The sequence below is a fragment of the Carassius carassius genome, chromosome 49 (genome assembly GCF_963082965.1).
Source record: "Carassius carassius chromosome 49, fCarCar2.1, whole genome shotgun sequence".
NCBI lineage: Eukaryota > Metazoa > Chordata > Actinopteri > Cypriniformes > Cyprinidae > Carassius > Carassius carassius.
The window spans coordinates 21,469,003-21,483,841 of record NC_081803.1 but is presented as its reverse complement, the minus strand read 5'-3'; the positions used below and the strand labels follow the sequence as shown (position 1 = coordinate 21,483,841).

The 14,839-nt window shown below is 38.1% G+C and overlaps 3 protein-coding genes across 6 annotated transcripts in view; 2 read left to right on the top strand and 1 right to left on the bottom strand.

Moving 5' to 3' along the window:
- Positions 1–1,977, top strand: part of rasgrf2a (Ras protein-specific guanine nucleotide-releasing factor 2a) — a 32,740-nt gene extending 30,763 nt beyond the window's left edge. For all 3 annotated transcript variants that reach the window (XM_059545352.1, XM_059545351.1, XM_059545350.1), the window contains 4 exons: positions 13–92; positions 180–297; positions 390–458; positions 1,112–1,977. In XM_059545352.1, coding sequence (XP_059401335.1) covers positions 13–92; positions 180–297; positions 390–458; positions 1,112–1,210 — 366 coding nt within the window. In that variant the 3' untranslated portion in view covers positions 1,211–1,977. The remainder of the gene's footprint in view (positions 1–12; positions 93–179; positions 298–389; positions 459–1,111) is intronic.
- A 2,492-nt stretch (positions 1,978–4,469) lies between these two features.
- Positions 4,470–9,801, top strand: LOC132132824 (creatine kinase U-type, mitochondrial-like). Of its 2 annotated transcripts, none has more exons than XM_059545354.1 (10): positions 4,470–4,616; positions 5,755–5,945; positions 7,097–7,295; positions 7,692–7,787; positions 7,888–8,109; positions 8,551–8,636; positions 8,913–9,036; positions 9,125–9,259; positions 9,346–9,471; positions 9,563–9,801. In XM_059545354.1, the coding sequence occupies exons 2-10, from the start codon at positions 5,797–5,799 to the stop codon at positions 9,677–9,679; spliced, it is 1,254 nt and encodes a 417-aa protein (XP_059401337.1). In that variant the 5' UTR covers positions 4,470–4,616; positions 5,755–5,796; the 3' UTR covers positions 9,680–9,801. The 2 variants fall into 2 exon arrangements, with proteins under 2 accessions (XP_059401337.1, XP_059401338.1); XM_059545355.1 differs by lacking the exon at positions 8,551–8,636 and adding an exon at positions 8,265–8,350.
- A 1,639-nt stretch (positions 9,802–11,440) lies between these two features.
- On the bottom strand, positions 11,441–14,136 carry LOC132132521 (ubiquitin-conjugating enzyme E2 L3-like). Its single transcript, XM_059544925.1, has 4 exons — positions 14,072–14,136; positions 13,246–13,341; positions 12,320–12,506; positions 11,441–12,236 (listed from the first exon to the last, which is right to left on the bottom strand). The coding sequence occupies exons 1-4, from the start codon at positions 14,096–14,098 to the stop codon at positions 12,082–12,084; spliced, it is 465 nt and encodes a 154-aa protein (XP_059400908.1). The 5' UTR covers positions 14,099–14,136; the 3' UTR covers positions 11,441–12,081.
- Positions 14,137–14,839: the final 703 nt, after the last annotated feature.

Sequence of the window (14,839 nt, the reverse complement as noted above, 5' to 3'; positions counted from 1 at the left end):
GCTTATTTTCAGACCAAGGCGCTTATGGACAGACTCCAGAAGATAGTTTCATCTGAAGGGAGGTTTAAGAACCTGAGGGAGACTCTGAAAAAGTAAGTTTGAGTTTGTTAGATTTACACATGACATAAATACAGTATATACTCTGTGATTTTATACTAAGAGAGATATTTGTTCTTCAGCTGTAACCCTCCGTGTGTGCCCTATCTGGGCATGTACCTGACAGATTTGGCGTTTATCGAGGAGGGAACGCCCAACTTCACAGAGGAGGGTCTCGTCAACTTTTCTAAAATGAGGATGGTATTTACACAATCCTCCAATTTACATGGAAATTGTTTGTAGGATGTCACATCTCAGGATCTGTAAACCTGTCTGTTTGTTGTTTTTCACAGATCTCACACATTATACGAGAGATCCGACAGTTTCAGCAGGCGCCCTACAGGATAGATCTGCAACCCAAGGTACTGTCTGAACGTTTAGGGGTCTTATTATGAAAGCAGTAGATACAGAACTGCTTCAGGCAAAGTGCACACTTCAAGACAGAAACTGGTTGCTCATGCACACATTTAACCCTGTAAAATCTGACATGTGAAATAATGAAATTATCCAAACATAATGCAATGCAATCCAGTGATTATTGAGAGATGAACAAAAAACGCTTCTCAAAAGATATTGAGGAGGCTTGTGAAGATCATTCCTCCGCTGAGGAACAGTGAAAGTAAAGCTTCTGGAAACAAACGCTCCTCAAAAGATCCTGAGGATCAGATTTTAGACTCTAAAACATGATTGATGGAGAATCAAGTAAAGCTGAGTGGCTTCAGTCCAGAAAGAGTTGATCTGGAGATATTACTGCACTTATTCTGACATTCACTTGATAAAATCAGTAAAGATTTGACTGCAGAAAGACACATGAAGCTTGAGCTAAAGGTGGAGGTTTGTACAATTAAATTAAAGGTCAGACAGAAAGACATGGAGTAGATTGAGTGTGCAACAGGTTTAACAGCAAAGTTTTGATCATTTAGAAACCTTCGAAATTTACGTATCAAATACAGTACAGTAGCTTTATAGCTTTAAGACTCTCAATTTATCTTACATATCGCTGTTTCTTTCTCAGGTAACACAGTTCCTCCTCGATAAGACTCTTGTAATGGACGAGGACACACTTTATGAATTATCTCTGAAGATTGAGCCAAGACTCCCTCCTGCCAACTAAACCTGATGTTAATGTTTACACCAGACTCAGATATCAAGAAAGAAACATTTCATAGTCAGTTTATGGGAATCTAAACTTACATCTGAACTGAAGTCTGTCCACTATAGAAATGACAACCTATCCATATATTTACTTCATTCCATGTCATTTATTTTGTGTCATAATTATTCTTTTCTTTTTTTCCCTGTAAACTCAGGTTTAAATGTGCCTTTTTGTAAATATTATGTACAGTTATAATATTTCATAGAACTTATTTCTAGCATGATGCATTTTAATAACAAATTTGATAATCTTTCTTTTTACCTGAATGCAAAATATCAGTTCCATTTTTAAAGTCTGATCATTCCCTTACTATAATCATAATCATATTTGTATGCTTGCGAAATCTGTTCATATGTCAAGAAATGAATTGTTGATGTTCATTGGTCCAATTTTGACAAGCAAGTTTCTCAATCACTCCTCCATTATAATCTGCCCGCATGTATGGGACTCATGTCAATACTTTGATCCACTGGAGTTTGCAACGGCAACCAAGCATGTTTACTGTTTAGCATAAGAATTATGTTTTTAATTTTTTGTCATTTGTTAATATTACTGTAGGTATCATCCGTTTACACAGCAGGTCAGCTGCATTTTGCCATGTGGCAGCATTTGCTGGTTTAGCATGTTTTTGTTTGAAGAAATATTTGGTATTTTTAGCATGTGTTTGCATGAATCTCTACTTAATCATATTCTTAATTCATATTTTTTGTCTTTAACTTTTAACTTTAACATTTCTATTGTTTGAAGCATTTGGTACATACAGTCGTGGCCAAAAGTTTTGAGAATTACATACATTTTGGAAATTGGAAAAGTTGCTGCTTAAGTTTTTATAATAGCAATTTGCATATACTCCAGAATGTTATGAAGAGTGATCAGATGAATTGCATAGTCCTTCTTTGCCATGAAAATTAACTTAATCCCAAAAAAACCTTTCCACTGCATTTCATTGCTGTCATTAAAGGACCTGCTGAGATCATTTCAGTAATCGTCTTGTTAACTCAGGTGAGAATGTTGACGAGCACAAGGCTGGAGATCATTATGTCAAGCTGATTGCGTTAGAATGGCAGACTTGACATGTTAAAAGGAGGGTGATGCTTGAAATCATTGTTCTTTCATTGTTAACTATGGTGACCTGCAAAGAAACGCGTGCAGCCATCATTGCGTTGCATAGAAATGGCTTCACAGGCAAGGATATTGTGGCTACTAAGATTGCACCTAAATCAACAATTTATAGGATCATCAAGAACTTCAAGGAAAGAGGTTCAATTCTTGTAAAGAAGGCTTCAGGGCGTCCAAGAAAGTCCAGCAAGTGCCAGGATGGTCTCCTAAAGAGGATTCAGCTGCGGGATCGGAGTGCCACCAGTGCAGAGCTTGCTCAGGAATGGCAGCAGGCAGGTGTGAGCGCATCTACACGCACAGTGAGGCCAAGACTTTTGGAAGATGGCCTGGTGTCAAGAAGGGCAGCAAAGAAGCCACTTCTCTCCAAAAAAAACATCAGGGACAGATTGATCTTCTGCATAAGGTATAGTGAATGGACTGCTGAGGACTGGGGCAAAGTCATATTCTCCGATGAAGCCCCTTTCCGATTGTTTGGGGCATCTGGAAAAAGGCTTGTCCGGAGAAGAAAAGGTGAGCGCTACCATCAGTCCTGTGTCATGCCAACAGTAAAGCATCCTGACACCATTCATTTGTGGGGTTGCTTCTCATCCAAGGGAGTGGGCTCACTCACAATTCTGCCCAAAAACACAGCCATGAATAAAGAATGATACCAAAACACCCTCCAACAATCCAACAACAGTTTGGTGAAGAACAATGCATTTTCCAGCACGATGAAGCACCGTGCCATAAGGCAAAAGTGATAACTAAGTGGCTCGGGGACCAGAATGTTGAAATTTTGGGTCCATGGCCTGGAAACTCCCCAGATCTTAATCCCATTGAAAACTTGTGGTCAATCCTCAAGAGGTGGGTGGACAAACAAAAACCCACTAATTCTGACAAACTCCAAGAAGTGATTCTGAAAGAATGGGTTGCTATCAGTCAGGATTTGGCCCAGAAGTTGATTGAGAGCATGCCCAGTCGAATTGCAGAGGTCCTGAAAAAGAAGGGCCAACACTGCAAATACTGACTCTTTGCATAAATGTCATGTAATTGTCGATAAAAGCCTTTGAAACGCATGAAGTGCTTGTAATTATATTTCAGTACATCACAGAAACAACTGAAACAAAGATCTAAAAGCAGTTTAGCAGCAAACTTTTTGAAAACTAATATTTATGTAATTCTCAAAACTTTTGGCCACGACTGTACATTCTGCACTTAATGGCACCCTTCAAAGAATCTGATGGTACAATGATGGTAATGCCAAGGTAATTTTGTCTTGATTTATTACCATATCCATGCACTATGGTATTTACATGACACTCCACACTATGGTAACATACCATGTCCAGAAAAGATACTTTCTGCTTAATGCAGAAGAAGTGGTTTATTCTTGGCATGAAATCATTCACCAGTTTACAGTTTTTGGTTGTTTTCTTAAAGTTTACTCCAACCAGCTGTATTGTGACAGTAATAAATTTTACACAGTGTTTCAGAGTTTCTATGTGTGCATTTAAGTCAGTTTTGTACAAAGAGAAATAGAGTATTGTTGTTTAATTCAAACATAGGTTCAGCAGACTATGTGCAGTACCCTCTTTATTTATTTGGGTATATATATTATTTTAACTTGTACCTGGGAAAGGTAGTTATTGTAAACATTAGGCAGCCCTGCTTGTTTTTTTTAATAATGCTGTCAACTCATGATACTTCCTAAAGGAGTGTCTTTACCTCTTTTCATAAATGAATTCACATCTTTTTTCAGTCATTGACATAAATGTGCTGTACATCTATCCATGATGTAGCTGTAACTAATAAAATAAACCTTCTTTTGTCTCATCTTCTGTATGCTTGTTTTCCATTATGCATTTAAAAGATGAATAACAGCAAACAATCGTTTAGATAATCAGACTATGTTTTTATTATTCTAGCCAGCAACCATGTCTGTGCATCAAAACTTTACTTGATAAAGGGATACAAATGTGATTAAAGAAGTATTGTAGATGTCCACTTGTCCTGGTAAGACTATGACATTTTAAAGAGCTGGTAGTGGTTCTATTTAAGAGACTGCGTATGGTGCAAAATGCTGGACTATGGCGGCAGGTCTCAAGGACAAGTCGGACGACAAACATGGGTTATGACCTGGCATTTACGTGGAAGAGGATTGGCCATCAGGTCCGCTTCTAATCCCATATCCTGGGAGGAGCGCCAGCTTCCCTCACAGACTGTGTGTTTCCTGACACAGCCGACTGTAACAGAGGAGACTCTACAGGTAAAACTCTCTTCTCTTATATTATTAGCTCACAAAAATCACTTTAATGTCAATATTTATCCAGAGAAACTTTAATTAAATTGCAAATATTGAAAATGCTGGATGCAAAGTGGCAAGTCAACGATCAACTGTTTTATTTGCTTTGATATTTACTTATTATTTAATAACAAAGTACGCTGTAGTGTGTATTTGGTATATCTTTTAATTATTTTTCTCATTTGGTATTTTGTATTGAATGACTGTAAAATAGATTGCAGATACCTATATAGGACAGGTTACTATTTCAATTGGAATCATCTGTTTGAATCACTGTGCCATCTTTAACTACATTAAACAGTAGTTTATCTTATTTAGTAGTATTCTGCAAACATTCTGGACTAATCTTAAACATCCTAATAATCCACAACACTTCCACTGAGAGACATTAAACCACAGTCAAGTGCTGACAGGCCACCTGCTTAGAAGTATCGCAGTGTTCATGGTTTTTCTGTATAATGTAGATCTGAGTTCAAGCTGAGAGATTCTGGTTGGGACTTGTGTCTGCTTGTGTGACCGGTTCAGAATGTCACGTCAGAGCATGAGGACTCAGGGTGGAGTGGTGCCAGCTGGGGCTCGGTTCCAAACACTTCATGAAGTCTTCTAGTCTATTAATAAGACTATCACTTTTAGAGTCCAGCTGCAGTGTCAAAAGGACTTTGTCAAGGATGTCACCAAATGTTAAAGTTTAAGAATCTGCTGTGGAAAAACCAATATTGATTGACCGACTTTTTGGAATTCCAAATTTTAGAAGTGTATCTGAAATGGATTTGATGTGTTCCTTTGACAAAATATTACAAAATTATGTTTGGATTGACTACTAAACTATGCCTTACATTTAGAACAATTCTCAGAAACATTCCTCCATAACTATCCTTTAGAAACTGGTGTAGGACAATTAGTGGAAGGAATTAATCAACCCGTCTCTTAATAAGGTAACCAGTCAGAAACAAGTAAGCTGCCATTCTTAAATCAGTTGACACTTGTCAGCTTAGGACACCATCAACTAACACAAAGATTGTTTGATACTGTAGCTATAGTCTTAAAAAGAAATATTCACTGCTATGATCATTGTGAAAAACTTGCCACCTTGTTTTACCAGTGCTGATCCCATCAGAACTTTTTGACAAGAAACGGTTTGAAGATGGCAAGCTCATTCGCCAAGGTGATGTCGAGCCGCACCACTGGCTTGATCATGGCAAGTCTTGGAGCTGGTGCTGTGGCAACCGGTTACTTGATGAGTGATAATGCTGCTGTCTCTGCAGATCAGAGGAGGAAACTCTACCCTCCCAGGTAGGCACTGAAGGCAATATTGATAATATTGCATAAAATATAGCTAGTCTGTGTTTAATAAATATCTAGATTTGATTTATGATTACCACTTGTCACTTAACACACTGCTAAAATGCATGAGAAGCTGATAAGATTTTAACATTCAACAAATGCACCCATGAAGAGTGAGGTCCTTTCTTTTCTGTTAGCTTACTTGCACCTGTTCTGTAATGGAAAAAAATATGATCAGATGGTCATAATGTACTGTATGATGAAGTATCACATGTTAACTGAGTGAAAGGTAAATGGGTGGGAACATGACACTTAAGACCAGGGGCGCTGCACAAGATCCCAGGCCCTATGCATAGGCAGTCCTAATGGGCCCCCCCACCCCCCCTTGAAAATATATATTCCAGACTTTTCAAGAGCCCTCTCTTCCTTTGGGGCCCTGGTAATCAGTACTGGTTTTACCCCCAGTCCGACGCCCCTGCTTAAGACGCTTATGTCCTGTCCCTAACGCCACCTAATTTGCACTACTCTAATAGATGCCAAAGATCAAATCAGATCAGCAGTCCAGGATTTAAGTTTCTTAAAGGGGCCAACTTTGAAGAGAGTTTATCTTTTAGAGTGATCAAAAACCAACAACCCATACCTAAATTCATACTTAAACCATCAATCAAGAAACCACAGTAACTGTTTCTGATCAGTCAGTCTCCTGTTACATTTCTATAGATTTTGGATTAAGGCCTGGTTCACAGGAAGTTCATCTGCCTCAAAAATGCCTCTCTTATTCTTTGCAATCCTTTAAATCCACGTTAACTTAATCCTGGATAGATAATCAAGTTAGTAGTCCACTAAAAATTCCTCACTAGTGTAGTCTCATAATTTGACCAAATCACTTAAACAAGTGTGCCATTTGAGCCAGGCTCAATTCTGAATGCAAATAGTGAATGAGTTGTAAAGTCTTACAGCAGTAGACAGAAATGACTTTCTGTAGTGCTCCCTGTAGCATTACGCTTCTGCTGAACACACTTCATTCCAACAAGAATGCCATGGGGTATGATAGCTAACAATTTGGACATTATTTTCCTCTCAGTCATCACTTCCACAGGCTCTAGGTCTAACCCAAAGACAAAACATGACTAAAGATGTGACTTTGTGCTCCTCAACAGTGCTGACTTCCCTGACCTTCGCAAACACAATAACTGCATGGCCAGTGCGCTGACCCCAGCCATCTATGCCAAACTGAGGGACAAGATCACCCCGAACAACTGGACTCTTGACCAGTGCATTCAGACTGGTGTGGACAACCCTGGTCATCCCTTCATCAAGACAGTTGGGATGGTCGCTGGTGACGAGGAGAGCTATGAGGTACAGCAATACATTCAAACTACCTCATGCGTTTCTTTTTATGTGACATCCAACTTCTCTTCCCAAGGTTGTTTTGTTCAAACCTTGATGAAAAGACCAGCTGGTCAACAGCATGCATTGTGTTTGGGATGCTGGCTTCTTAACCAGATTAACCAGCAAGACTTCCTTGACCATCCTGCTTCGCCAGAATGACCAAGTTTCGCTGGTTAAGGGTACAACTTTGTTGGTCTGCTAACTATACCACCACTAAACTAAATAAACCATCTTGGCCAAATCTAATTTATTATTATACAAGCTGAATTTTTCTGGCTTTGCCTCTCCTGTGTTTTCAAGGTAATGTTGTGCAAACTTATCTAGAGACAACACCCTTGATTCCTCATCTGAATTATGTTGCAGGTGTTTGCTGAAATCTTTGATCCTGTAATCAAGGACAGGCACAATGGCTATGACCCAAAGACCATGAAGCATCCCACTGACCTGGACGCCTCCAAGGTGCACATCTGTTTTAATTTCTTCATGCAAAATGAGTTTCTCAGATTTCCATTTAATTCTATTTTCTATCAACATTTCCTTATTGTTCTTTATCTTCCAGATCCATTCAGGTGTGTTTGATGAACAATACGTCCTATCCTCCCGTGTGCGAACAGGCCGCAGTATCCGTGGCCTCAGCCTTCCCCCTGCCTGCAGCCGCTCTGAGCGACGTGAAGTCGAAAGGGTCACGGTCCAGGCCTTGGCTGGCCTGAAGGGAGACCTCTCTGGTCGTTACTATAGCCTGACTGAAATGACTGAAGAAGAGCAGCAGAGACTTATCGATGTGAGTTGCTTCCATAAAGAACTTTCAATAATGGGATACTTTGGTTCCGACAGGGTTCTAGGTAAAGTGTTTGGTTGATAATGTGATTGGGTTTAACTGAGTTGCTTCCACAAATCATGATACTGAACTATTCCTTTCATGCTGGCATGGCTTAGGAGCATTTCCTTTTTGACAAGCCTGTGTCTCCTTTGCTCACTGCATCTGGGATGGCCAGGGACTGGCCAGATGCTCGTGGTATATGGTAAGGCTAGAGGGAGAGAAAACAAGCCATGGTAGTACATCCCCAAACAGTTCCCACTCTTTAGTCCTAGACCCTTCTTCCTATCTTCCATGGTTTTTTTAGGTTGCATTTGACTCAAGAAGTGTTTCAAGTGTCTGGTCTTCCTCTTATTCTGTGATCCTCCTCCAGTTCCACCTTGTCTTCCTTTCATCCTTCTGTAGGACCACTTCCTGTTTGACAAACCTGTTTCCCCCTTGTTGACTTGTGCCTTTATGGCCCGTGACTGGCCAGATGCAAGAGGCATCTGGTATGGCTTTAGGAAGTTATTGGCATGATTTGGAACACCTTTTGCATAACTAACAAGATATGTCACAATATAAATATTCTTACATTTGCCTGCAAGTAAATGACTGCATTCAGATAAAACATATATCATATGTTGCTTTAATGTTAGATTGAATGCATGACATAGGATACTTCTGCAAAATACTCTTCATTCATAAAACAAAAAGGACTTGCTGGCATGACTGACTGTACAGTACAGAGCTCCTTTTTGTCTCTTAAACATCCAATCATTTGCAAGGCATAACAATGAGAAGACATTCTTAATATGGATCAATGAGGAAGACCACACCCGTGTCATCTCAATGGAAAAGGGTGGCAACATGAAAAGGGTGTTTGAGAGGTTCTGCAGTGGACTCAAACAGGTAAAAACACACCTCCTTCATACTTTTAACTATTAACCAACTTATCTGGAATGTCCTATAAGGTTAATGTCTTCCATCTTTTGTACAGGTAGAACACCTGATTCAGGAGAGAGGCTGGGAGTTTATGTGGAATGAACGTCTTGGCTACATCCTGACCTGCCCATCCAACCTGGGCACTGGCCTCAGAGCTGGAGTACACGTCCGCTTGCCAAAGCTCAGCAAGGTGACATTAATTACCTTGATCTTATAGTGAGAGCTTTTGGATATATCCAGTGTTGAAACCTGTCTAATGCAAACAATTGCCTGTAGGACTCTCGCTTTGGCAAGATCCTGGAAAACTTGCGGCTGCAGAAGCGTGGCACTGGAGGTGTGGACACAGCTGCAGTGGGTGATACTTTCGACATCTCAAACCTTGACCGCCTGGGCAAATCCGAGGTAAGTCCTTCATAACCAGTGGGTTAACTACATGGAGTTTTACATGCATAAGATTTTCAAACTCTGGTGTGACTCTGCTTTTCTTTACCAGGTGGAACTGGTGCAGCTAGTCGTCGATGGTGTCAACTACCTTATTGAGTGTGAAAAGAGGCTGGAAAAGGGCCAGGATATCAAGATCCCCGCCCCCATCCAACAGTCTAGGAAGTGAGCAATGCTCTTTTAATGAAGGATGGACCCAGCAAGAGAAACATGGACACTCCTTCCACTAATCCCAAAACCGAAGGTCTTATATGTATAGAAACCTCAATAAAATGTACCCTAACCTACAAATGCTTTCTTATTTCTTTGCAACCATTAACATATTTGTGCACACAGTGAGCAACTGATAGAATGCTGCAATTACAATCAACAAAAATTATTTGCTTGGTAGCAGTGTAAAGAGCTTCTTTTGTTATAACAGAAATGTTCTAGTTTTGTAATGTTGCCTGCTTACAGTGTACTGTATACTGTACATCTTATGTTGCTACCAGAAGCTTTTTACTCTAAAGTATTTAGCAGCAGGATGTTAATAACAAAGCCAAACACAGTTGCTCTGCTGTCATAGACGCTGAGTTTATATCAACATTTAGCTAAGGTTCTAAAAACCCAGTAAATGGACACATGGGCCTAGCACTACACTTCTTGATAAGTCTGAGGTCTGTCTCGATGTCACCTACTCCGTATAGGCTATTTGATCATCTGAGTAGTTGACTGAGTAAAAACATATTTATACTCTATGTAAGCAGTTTTTGTCTGAACATTATAAAGTGCAGAAAGGCCCAAACTTCTTAACACAATGGTTTAAACTGTAATTAATTTAACTCCAGACACTGGCCTCCCATCGTTAAGACAGACTAATCCATTGGGGCTAATTTCTCCATTTAGAGCTGCTTAGTGCCTTGTCTAATAATGTTAATCTTGGTTCTATACTTAAGCAAGAAGCAGGTTAGGGGTAGGGGTTAATATGTGTGCGCTTCTACTAAATGGGTTCACTTTGTTGGCTGTAGAAGTCATAAAAAAGAGGGGTATTTTAAGGGGGTCTACCTGCAAACAAAACTTAAATGTAGCCAATGACTATGATGATTAAACAATTTACCATCTGATAAAATCACTGTACCTTGGAACAGAGGAATGCTGAACTATATATAAAAAACACTCATCAATATGAGAAAATTTCACTAATCAAGCCATTTAACTTTAATGTCCTTAATCCAGTATTGTAATCAGCTCTTCTTCCGTGATTTGGCGGTTCATGCAGTCCACGGTTTCCTGGATCAGAAGCATCAAACGCCCCCTAATGGCCTAGTGCTTCAAATTTAAACATATGTTTTGGATGATTGGATTTATTATTATTTATTTTAGAAGTAATAAAATCACTACATAAATTTAAATATTAATTGCATAACTCCTAATCTGATAATAAAAATGCATCCTTTAACCTTGACAAAACAGCACTATTGCTGTTACTTGGTGCAGTGACTGTGTCACCATACTTATGTGTAAATTTCCACCAAATCCAGGAATTAGTGAAGAGATATTACTATTCCTTTGTGACTGTTTTTCTCACATGCAGTTAAAAGGGGATGTTTAAGTTTAAGAATTTGGCAAAACTTTAGATTAGGTTTACTGTTTACTATTAACCATTTGCTTATTAGCATGCATATTATTAGAATATTAGCTGTTTATTAGTACTTTTAAAGCATATATTAATGCATGATTATATTCTAAAACCCTTAACCCTACCCAATACCTAAACATTACTACTACAACTTCCAACTTACTATCAATAAGCAGGAAATTAGTATTTTATTAAGGGAAAACTCTAAGTTAATAGCGAATATGTATTCTTTAATCTAAAGATTACATAAAAAAATGTTTGTGTGTCCCAGAAATGTCTCGAGATACATGTTCAATCAGACACAAAGTCAAATCAAGTTTTGCTGTCCTTTTTATGACATCATAAACATTATATTTGTGACAGTGACTAGTTTGTGTTACAAACTGAGATTATGAAGAACATGAAACCTTATTCCACAGAAAACAGTGCAACCTAAGCAAAAGAATAAAATAAAAAAAGTTACAGAGATGAGAGAAATATAAAAGAAACATTTGCCACACACCTTTGACGTATTATGTCTCCATTAAAGAACCTATTGGATTGGATTTCTTCAATGTCATAAATGTGAAAGTGAAACGACTTAACATTATACTCTGGTTCACCGTAGTATTCTGCTATGAAAACAGTCGAGATTCATCACACAGCAGATTACATGACCTGAACACATCTCTGTGCAGTTTAAGAACAAATTAAAAAGGAACAACCTCTTCGCCCCCGTCCTTCCCCACCCCCAAATCTCACCACCATTATCAAGTTCTCATTCCCACGCTCCCCTCATCACAATTTCAACTCACTTCGACACCCAGAGGCTGAGAAGTCACGGGTCTTTCTGTCGAAGGTGAAATGCAGCTGGGATGCTTCACGGGGACCGAGAGTGAGGGCGGACTGGCAGGGAGAAACGGTTTTTGGAGGAGAGGGCAAAGGAGAAACAAGGGAAATGCGCCCATGTGATATCAGTCCACCGGCCGCTTCTCGCCATGTTTCCTTGTAAACTCTTCCGCATTCTTAAAGAATTTTTTACGATCTTTTGAATATTCCTCTGCTAGGTCGGCCCTCAGCGGGTGTTCTGGTTGGGGGTCATTGACGAGGGCGATGAGAGACTGGATTACTGGTTAAAGAGGGGGAAACCATATTTAATACCAATATTTTAAGAGTGTGAGGATGATAAAAGGGCTTAGAGACGTGCCGTACCTTGGTCAGTTTTGGTTGCAGGTTTCCAGTTCTCAGCACTTATGACCGGCAGACACACCTGACCTTTCTCATCAATGTTCGGGTGGTAGATCTTGGTTTTAAATGTGATCTTCGGCGGCTTAAATGGGTATTCTGCAGGGAATGTGATCTCAATCCGGAATGCACCTTTATCGTATGGAGGGTTGTCCTGAAAAATAAAACGGATTGCGTGCAAAATAACTCAAATCGAGATAAGATGATGATGTTTTTTAAATGCATGCAATTCAAGGGTAAGTTCACCCAAAAATGAAAATGATGTCATTAATGACCCGTAAGACCTCCGTTTATCTTTGGAACACAGTTTAAGATGATTTAGATTTAGTCTGAGAGCTTTCTGTCCCTCCATTGAAAATGTGTGTACAGTATACTGTCCATGTCCAGAAAGGTAGGAAAAACATCATCAAAGTCCAAAAATAACAAATATGACAACTTCATTCAGCATTGTCTTCTCTTCCGTGTCTGTTGTGAGTGCGACTGCTGTGACTGTTGACGTATGATGCTGCTGACGTGTTATCTTTGTTATTGGGCGCACCAGAAAACACGTCAGCAGCGTTGTGAATGCACTCACAACAATTTGGACCAAAATGTATTTTCGATGCTTCAACAAATTCTAACTGACCCCCTGATGTCACATGGACTACTTTGATGATTTTTTTCTTACCTTTCTGGACATGGACAGTAGACTGTACACACAGTTTCAATGGAGGGACTGAGAGCTCTCGGACTAAATCTAAAATATCTTAAACTGTGTTCAGAAGATGAACGGAGGTCTTACTGGTTTGGAACGACATGAGGGTGAGTCATTGATGACAATTTAAATTTTTTGGTGAACTAACCCTTTAATGCAGAAAACACATTCACATTCAATAAAATGCGTTCAAACTTACAGGAACAATGAGTCCTTGCCAGGTCAGAATGTTTGACTCATCCACCAGAATGTTACGGAAATTTTTCATTCCAGATTTCCGGATTTCATCAAGCTCCTGTTAACACACAGTACACGCTGGTACAAAGAAACCTGATACTTCTCGAATTGTTGAGAGATTTGAGAAACCACGAAGAGAGAACAAAATACTTTCGCTTTCACTGTGGTCATGTGAACAACTCTCCTCTGTAATTAAATATCTAGTTATGTTTACAATGTAAAAACTCGTCGTTTTCATTTAAATATGTTAAAATGGAATGGAAAACACTGAGAATTTTATTTGTATGTCTTTGAGGATTTAACAGGCTGCAAAACACATGGGTTATGAACTATAATCATTTTAAACTAAAACAATTATGTATTTTTTTTATATAATAATATCAAATATTTATTAAAACATCGTTAATCTCAAACAGATTTGATCAATTCCGAACGATTTAAAAGAGGTAAACAGACATACTTCCTGTTTCTGTTTCTCATCGTCTCATAAAGAACGCGCGAAAAACTTCATCTCTTATCTTAAACAAGTTATTATTCAATTTATATATTAATCCCATCGCTATTTTTGATTTAATCTTACTTTATAAACTTACAGATCAGCTAGTTTCTGTCTCATGGCTAAGATCGTTAGCTTCTTCCTCATCCTCGTCACATTTCACACTAGAACGCTCTAAAGTTCAGCTTTCCGATTAAAAGTGATTTAAGTCTAGAATACTCCTATTTACGTATGTAAATCGAGTAAAATCTGTATTTAGTGTGAATAAAACCAGATTTTTAGGAATATTTACCTTATGAAGTCGCCTACTCGCCGCCATCTTGGATCTGCTTTTGCCCACAATGCAAAGCGCTTTGAATTCACTTCATTCAGATTAAATAAATTTATAAAATTAATAAAAGCACATTTGTGCATCAGGTGTGACAAATGCAGTGTTATTTTAGCATAATTTGAAATGCTATAATCGTTTTTTTCCATATGTTTATTTCGTTTTTATTTTTATATTTCCTCGCGTTAAAGGTTTTAGTAATTTTGTTGTGTTGTGTGTTTATATTATTATTATTATTATTATTATTATTATTATTTGTCTATGTAGTTTTTACTCATTTTAATTTCAGTTTGAGTAATTTTAGTTAAAAATATTAAAAAATAAATAATATAAATAACACAAATATTATTTTATTTAAACTGCATATTATTTCCGATAACACAATTGCTTATGGTTTTAGTTTAAGTTAACTATAATAACCCTGTACAAATGTATTGTTTTTCTGGAATAAATAAATAAGTGAATAAATATTAATATTAAATATTAGGTAATATAAATATTTATATTAAATATTAAATATTTATTCAGTCATCACCAATATCTGCTGCTGCTTCCTCAATTGTGGTTACAATGTAATTCGTTTCATAAACTTTTCTGACATGTACAATATGAATAATATACACAATTAAAAAAGCTATATGTTAACAGAATGAACAACTTTAAAAAAATTAACTTTGAGATGACAACCATTCTAATATTATATATATATATATGTGTGTGTGTGTGTGTGTG